The sequence below is a fragment of the Nelumbo nucifera genome, chromosome 2, assembly GCF_055504915.1.
Source record: "Nelumbo nucifera cultivar China Antique chromosome 2, China Antique-T2T, whole genome shotgun sequence".
Lineage (NCBI taxonomy): Eukaryota > Viridiplantae > Streptophyta > Magnoliopsida > Proteales > Nelumbonaceae > Nelumbo > Nelumbo nucifera.
Genome location: NC_142650.1, coordinates 102,770,595 through 102,778,589, shown reverse-complemented (window position 1 = coordinate 102,778,589; position 7,995 = coordinate 102,770,595). Strand labels below are relative to the sequence as shown.

The 7,995-nt window shown below is 41.5% G+C and overlaps 1 protein-coding gene across 1 annotated transcript; it reads right to left on the bottom strand.

The window, feature by feature from the left end:
• Positions 1–5,304: 5,304 nt before the first annotated feature.
• LOC104587485 (protein LEAD-SENSITIVE 1-like) lies at positions 5,305–6,882 on the bottom strand. The gene is made up of 2 exons (XM_010245113.3): positions 6,586–6,882; positions 5,305–6,496 (listed from the first exon to the last, which is right to left on the bottom strand). The coding sequence occupies exons 1-2, from the start codon at positions 6,710–6,712 to the stop codon at positions 5,628–5,630; spliced, it is 996 nt and encodes a 331-aa protein (XP_010243415.2). The 5' UTR covers positions 6,713–6,882; the 3' UTR covers positions 5,305–5,627.
• Positions 6,883–7,995: the final 1,113 nt, after the last annotated feature.

Sequence of the window (7,995 nt, the reverse complement as noted above, 5' to 3'; positions counted from 1 at the left end):
TTGCATACAAGAAAATCTTGACTTCTTCAGGAGCCATCTTCAAAATCTTTTGCCCATCTTCTTCATGTCGTTCTTTGTTATCACACAGATAATAACCCTAAAAACATTAAAATAGCAACAAACTATAAAATGATATTTCACATAAAAATCACGCATGTTTATATAATAATATGATATATATGATATTTATAATAATATATAATACATTAATATATATATATATATAATTTTAAGATTTTTTCAATTTTTTATCTATTTTATTAATTTATTTTAAATTTTTCATTATATTTTTTTATTATTTTTTAAATATGACTCTCAAGGCCAGGCTTGACCCGCTTGGGCTCGTGCCATGCTTGACCTCTAAAGTATCCCAGAAGAGGCAAGCATGGCCCAACATGGCCTATGGACCAGCATGGCACAACCCACCAAGCACGGGCAACAGGCAAAGTCGTATCATGCTAGCCCTACACAATCCAATTTACACCTATATGCAAAAAACCAACTAGATCACTAGAGAATCTTCCTTCTACACCATGATCCCCCACAAGACTGTACAATAACAACTCAGCTACAAAACTAGCTACCCTTTGTACAAATTCAAATTCAATTGACTCAAAAGGGTTTAGATTTCAGAAGAGCTTTATCACCCATAATGCAAATCTAGCTTCATGTCCAACAGAATCGTCAAATGTCATCTATTTCCTTGTTTCGTAAAACGTTCGACAGCAACCAATTTCTTGCAATCAATTCCCAAGATGGCTGAAGCTACATTGTCAAATACATATAAAAAAGGAGATAAATCACATGTTCATGTCCAAGGATATATGTCAAATACATATATCCAATTCCAAGGATCCCTTTAATGCTCAATTGCTCACTACATATATAATGGCAATTAGTCTCCACAACTCAATCCGATATGACATCTCTGGAAGCACCAACATAATTGGATCAATGAAAAGCTTCTATCATGTTTTAACATATTCAACAAGTCATAGGTATGATTTCTTCTAGAAGATAGTCTATAGGTTTCTAAGGTTGTTGCCCAACCTCGGACTAGGAGGTGAACGGGATAATAGCCCTCTTATGCAAAACTTGAACTTACAAAACAGGGAGTTGAAGGAGATAGTAGCTCACACTCTCTCTCATGTCCAATCACCAAGGCGGCTGCCCAACCTTGGGTGTGTAAGACAAAAAGGATTTAAAAGTGGAATGTCTACTTTTTCACAATACAATCCTGAAGACAAATGAATACAATTGAAGCCACAAGTATTCAGTTATAATGAACACCACTTGAACTCTCTCTTTCTCCAACACCATAAACACCAAAGATCTCCAACAACAATGCCAAGTAAGTTGAGCCAAACATATTTAATGCTAGAACCTTTGTTGAATCCAAACAATAAAACCCCAAAATTAACTTGATGAGCTACTAGCTACAAGGGCCTAATTTTTAAAGATGTTCAAAAATCTTTGCCTATTGTGAATTTGAAAAGCGAGACAGATCCATGCTTTTTAAAGATGTTCAGCCTGCAATTAAGCTCAAGTGAGTTCAAATGCAAGCGAGTCTAGAGTCTTGCGAAATTGAACCTACATGTGCTTGTCCGAACAACCTACGTGTCAATTATTAATTAGATGCAAAATTGAACCAGGAGCATAAACGATGTATAAAACACAAAAGAGAGGAAAATTGATTCATGCAAAATGGATTCAGACTAACATAAAGTTGCCTAGACATGGTAGCCTCTGCAACATAAATGTTGTTATTGCCTTACTTTTTTTTCTTTTTAGTGCAAAAAAAATGCCAAAGTTTCAGATCTTTGAGAGGTCAAATACATATATATGCATTATGTCCCATCTAGGTATGAAATACAAAAGGTCTTCGTAGTTTGTATAATTTTCAGGAAATTGACAAATAACAAATGAGAGAATATGACTAATCAAATTTTCATGACAAGGCAAAACAGATTGTTCAGTTAATATCTGCAGTTGTTGGAGCTAAAATTTGAAGAGGTAGTTGAGCTCATAACCCTTCATGATTGGGAGACATGCCACACAGAAATTCTTAGAGCAACCTAGGAGAACCAACACTGATATCATCATCTGGCTTAAAGTCTAAATTCAACTCTCTCAAATTGCAAATGGGAGGAAAGAGTGTCCCATTGAATTGGAAACTTGTGAACCATGCTCCTGATCTTCATCCAACTAACAACAGTTGCATAAACTCATTTACTAGCACTCCACAAATACTAATGTATCAGAGTCATGTAATGACCATGATCTAAAAAAAATGTGTCCAAAAAATAATGGTCCATTGCTGCTGCTTGCTTCTCTATGCATTTTCTCTCATCATGTAAATATGCTTCCTTGGCTATATTGAACTCCTTTGGATAATTCTTCTTCTTTGACAATGTCTCCTATTGAGAACATGATATGTTTGGTGGTGTCTCCTATAGGGCTCAAAGCAGCTTGCACAAACATTGGCTCGGCTAAAAATTTATCGATCATTAATCATCTAGTTATGAGGTGTTGAACCTCTCTGCACAATGCCTCATCAAACTCGATCGATCATTAATCGTCGAGCTACGAGGTGTTGAACCTCTGTGCATAATGCCTCATCAAACTCGATATTAAAGCCTCTCATCAACTCACATTGTGAGGTTGTGCCCATAGGCTAGCAGTTCTCTTAAGAGAGGAAGAAATACATATTCTTCCAATGCCTCACCTTGGTCGAGAAGCCACCTAGGAGTATAGCTATGCCGGTAGCTCAAGTAAAAATAGTAGGGCTCGTGGGGAATCCTCTTTATTTGACAATCCTGAGAAGATCTCTATGTCTAAAGGAAAATCAAGATGATAACAAGCCGATATAGTTCCTACTATCGCCCTAATGGAGTTAGGATGGAGCTAACCCAAAGAAGCACCATAATGGTTGAGAATCTCATAAATGAAAGGATAGAGGAGAAACTGGAGGCCAACAATCAGAGCCCCCTAAAGACGCAGACCTTGGCTTGGCTGTGACTCCAAAAAATTTGGTTCGGGCCTTGAAGGATTCAATCAAAGGGTTTCGGAATCTAAAAAGTAGAGATTAGGCCTATGATCTCCTCCTTGCTCAACTCAGTAGGTCCAAACTGAGAACCTGTCTACGGCTCGTGTTTAGAGGTTGAGAACCCTATTTGGGAACCCCGTCATTCTTGAATTGAGGCCCCTTCCTTGGCTCGAGTAGACTGGGAAGGCTCCCTCTCTGATTCACTTGAAGACAAATAAAAATAGAGTGGGACTCACCGGCGTATTGGAGTAAATGATCAGCCCTGCCTACCCAAACAATCTTTGTCGATTTGCAAGTGGCCTCGCTACAAGTCTCACCACCAACCTCTCGCTTTACTTGCCAAAAGCTCAAAACAGTGCAAATGGAACCCATTGAGGGCCCCCCTATTTATAGCGAAGGGGCACAAACAACCAACAACCAAAATGCACTCAATCCAACGATCCACAGGGGGGCACGCAATTCCAATTTCCAAGTTTAAATTCAAATTTTGAATTTGCGCACTCATATTGAAGTTTGAATTCACCGCACGCACAACCTTACTTGCTAGACTTATTCGGGCGAGCAGACCAAACTAACAGAAGACCGATCAAACCAATCATTCTGGGCCGAGGATCCATGATGAACTATTCCCTTCGCCGAATCGATGTCGACTCGAGAGTGGGAGCAATTGGTGAGAGGTGATTTAGTTCTCTAGTGACATCACGACACATGGCACCTCAGAACCATCGTACGACACCTCAACACCACGTAACCATCGACTTCGGGAACACGTCAAACACCTCGCACCCATTTTGACCTTCTTGACCCCACCTCGGTAAGACAACCTACATACGCCCCGAAAGGTGCTAGGTCAATGTAAGAGGCAACCTGCCTCTGCCAACCAAACCGAGGCCCAGTTGGTGGCATGCATGGCGTGACGGGCAACCTCATCCACGAGCGGGTTGTCATCCCCAACTCCTCTAGGTTCACATAGACACGTCAACAAAACTGACTCCTACCCCACCTGCTTTGGAGGTAACCAGATAAGCATTATCACTTTACAAGAAGTCCACCTCCGGGTGTGAAACCACCACCTAACCAGGCGAGTCGATGATCTCGGGCACTCTACGTGAAACCCACCACAACCTGTGCCTATATAAGGGCATCCTATTCTTAGAAAAAGGTAAGTGCGATTTAGCTCTCAATCATACTATCTCTCTCACTTTCTAACTTACAAACTCTCTTCACTAACTTAAGTATCAAAGTGTTCACCCCGAGTAATTAAAGCAACCCAAACACTCTGATTGTTTCTTTGCAACTCGACTAGGCAACCTCACCAGCCCAACATTTAAACTATCTGCTAGTAAAGAACGCCAGATCGTACACCATCAAGTATTTTATTAAATTTTAAACAATACTACTCAATAATAATTACTTAATTACTTTTATTTTTCTTCCAAAGTTAAATAAATTGGGAATACCATCCTGTAGATTGCTCTACATTCAACAAGAATTACAAAATTAATTACTAGTAGGTGTATAATCTTTTACTAAATATATTATTTAATATTTACACTTCCCCAATATGCCTTCCACATAAACAATTGAACCCTATAAGTAGCCCTTAGCTTACAAGTCTGCATCAAATTGACATAGCCCTTAAGGAAACTGTAGTATCCTGATTTAACAATGTCACCCCAAAGCTATTTCCTCTTCAAAGCAATGTTGATTCAGATTCAAATGGTGAAAATTTGTTCCATCCGTGCGAAAATATCAACACCTAGGGCCTGTTTGGTTCATGGGAAGGGGGTCTGGAATCTAAATCAGAATGGATCCAACTATTTGGTTGGCGGAATTAGAATCCCATTCACATTCCCAATAGTATGGCATACCCCCAACATTCTTAATAGAATGGTTTCCCTCCATAATTGTTTCAAGAACATTGTTAATTTTCTTAAGACATATAAACAATCTTCTTGGCAGGGTTAGAACCAAATTTTTGGTTATTTGCCCCCTGTAACTAACTAATTAACTAACTGAAATGAAATGAACTTAATGAACATCAAGCAACAGAAAGCGAACGACGAGTACTGAGAAACCCAAATGCATGTACCTCTCTCCTTTTCGAACTCTATATTCTTAAGAGTTCTTTATTCCATTTCAGAAACACAAGACTGCTCCTCTTGACCATTATTTCAATTCCCGTTCTTTTCTCGGATTTCAGTTGTTCATGGTTTCTGTTCTGCTCAATGCAATTGCAAACCACAATGACAAAAAAATTTTGCTTCAGCCATATGATCACTAAATCAGGATAATATTTCTTCTTCCACTACAAAATTAAAGACTTTAGTGAAGGCCTAACAGATCAGAGATACAAACAGAATCAGAAGTCCAAGAAAAAACAGACCTAGAGAATGTATTGGCCAATTAAGTTTATAACAAGACATTACCCAAAAGCATAAAACTATAGAGACAAGCACATACATTGCATGCTTCTGGAAAAGAAGCAGCAATCGGCGCTCAAAACCTCCATAGGCAATCACCAAACAGGCAAAGTGGTTTCTGTTTAAAAGACATCAAGTGGGTTTCTCCTTCGTGTTCCTTACGAATCACGAACATCCTTACGAATCCCAATGTCTGCTTGATAGCGGGCGACACTGTAGCAAATAACCACCCCAACAAAACTGGAATAAATATTTATAGGCAGAGCAGAAGCATTAGCAAGAGCGCCGAGCTTCCTGATCTTGCTGTTACTCCCACCAAGGAGCTGGACAAGATCTGCAACGATGCTCTCAAGCTGCTGTCTAATGGCCTCTGAGGGATTGCCCTTGCTGAAAAGCCCCTCAACAAGCTCCGCTACATTCTCTTCAGGTTTGCTACCGAGCACGTCCCCAATCGTCACACCTCCTAGTCCCAGTAGGGTCTGCAGAAAGGTAACAACAGACGCCACTCGTCCGTTGTGAAAACCGTTGCGGAGGAAGACGCAGAAGGCCCTGAGCTTCCCGCTTTGATAGAGCTTCTCAAGAAAGCCCCTCAAGGCCCCAACCTGTCCGATCTCACGGGGCTTCTGCACCATCAAGCCCGTCGAGCAGTAGATCGCGAAGTGCTCGCAGTTCCTATTAAGCAAATGGTACCTCCCGAACCCATTACGCTCCAGGAGGTACTTGGCGCGGTGCAGGATCAGAGCAGGAGGGCTGGATTTAGCATGGCTGCAGGTTCCTGCACGGATCCTGGAGAGCAAGAAAGCTCGGGAGACGTTGTACTGGAAGCGGCAGAGCTCACCGCCCAGCAGAAAGCAATCCAGGCAACACTTGCAGACTCCCTCACGGTCACGGCTGGAGTTGTCACATTTTGGGCACGAAAATCCAGGAACACTGCTGGAGGCATCCCAGGAGGCGGCGGCGAAATGCGAGGAATTTCCGCCTCTCGCCGGAGTGAAGTGAATGACTTGTTCGTTGCCGATGTATATCCCTGCAAATTGCAAATCCACCATGACTTAAGAGAAGCATTGAAACGCAGAGAGAAAAGAGAAGGAGAGAAAAGGTTAAAATTAGACGTACCGTGGTGGGCGTAGAGGTAAAGGTGTGATCTCCAGCAGTAGATGTGATCACCCTCCTTGAGCTCGCTGCGATCGATCTTGTTGACGATCAGGGCTCTGATGGATCGCAGTTCTTTGATCTTCTCCATCTCAATCTCGTAATTCGTAAATTTAACAGGAAGACCGTGAATTCGTCCGTCGACACTCGCTTGCTTAACAGGTGGCACATCGGCGACGGTTTATGTAGAAGAACTGAAGTACTCAGTATGTAGTTCCTGTTTCCTTGAACCCTGATGCCATTTCGAGAAGCTTCGAGGCAATCCTAGAAAAAGAGCATCGAAATAATTGACTTTAAATTTGCGCCGCACAAACGCCCCACACAAATGGGAGCGCACAACATGTCTAGACGCACGAATTCCCTCTTCCCTCGTGCGTGGCTAACGGGACGGCCGTTAGCTCGTCCCTTAGCTTCCAAACGAGCCAAAATCTCATCTTCATTACATTTAGCAGAGGGGGCCTGCGGGGCTCGGTCATAAAGTATCACGCTCGAGCTCGATTTGAATTAGAGACTTAAGTCGAAAGTTTAAAAATGTAAGTTCGGCTATTTTTAATTGTAGATTTCTCAAGCAATCGGGGTTCCAAGCCAAGGTGCCAAATCAAGGTCTCCCTCAACTATTGAAGTGTCAAGCTGGGGTTTCCCTAATAGGCGAGGTGTCGAATTAAGGTCTCCCTTAATTGACAAGGTGCCTAACTGAGGTCTCCCTCAATTGTCGAGGTGTTGAGCCGAGATCTCCCTTAGTGATTGAGGTGCCGAGCTGAGGTCTCCCTCACTGATCGAGGTGTCGTCTAGCTCGAGCTCGATTCGAATTAGAGACTTGAGCTTGAGCTTAGAAGTTCGAGCTCGGCTTGGCTCGAACTAGATTACCTTTGATTGTAGGTCCCCTAGTAGTCAAGATGCTGAGCTAAAATCTCCCTTAGTTGGAGAGAGAGAGAGAGAGAGAATGGCATTCTTGTAATTTATAAGGAGAGAAAGAGAGGGGTGGCATTCTTGTAATTTATAAGAAAAAGAGAGAGAATTGATAGGAGAGTGGTATTATTGTAATTTAAAACAAAAAGCAAGAGAGTGGAATTCTTGTAATTTGAAAGAAAAAACAAGAAAGAGAGAATTGGTAGAGAGTGGCATTCTTATAATTTCTAAGAAAAAATGCAAAAAATACTGTTAGATTCTATTTTCCTCATCCTCCTTTTTATGTAAACATTTCAGCTTAATATATTTATATAGATTTATCCATCACCAACTGATGATGCACAATCCGGCCGATCTTAACTGTCAACGATCTTGCCTCTGAACTGAGTGGCAGGGACCTGAAACGGAAGGAGAAGAGAAGCTCCGGGGAGAACCCGATGTAAGGGCTCCGAAGCTCAAGTTAGA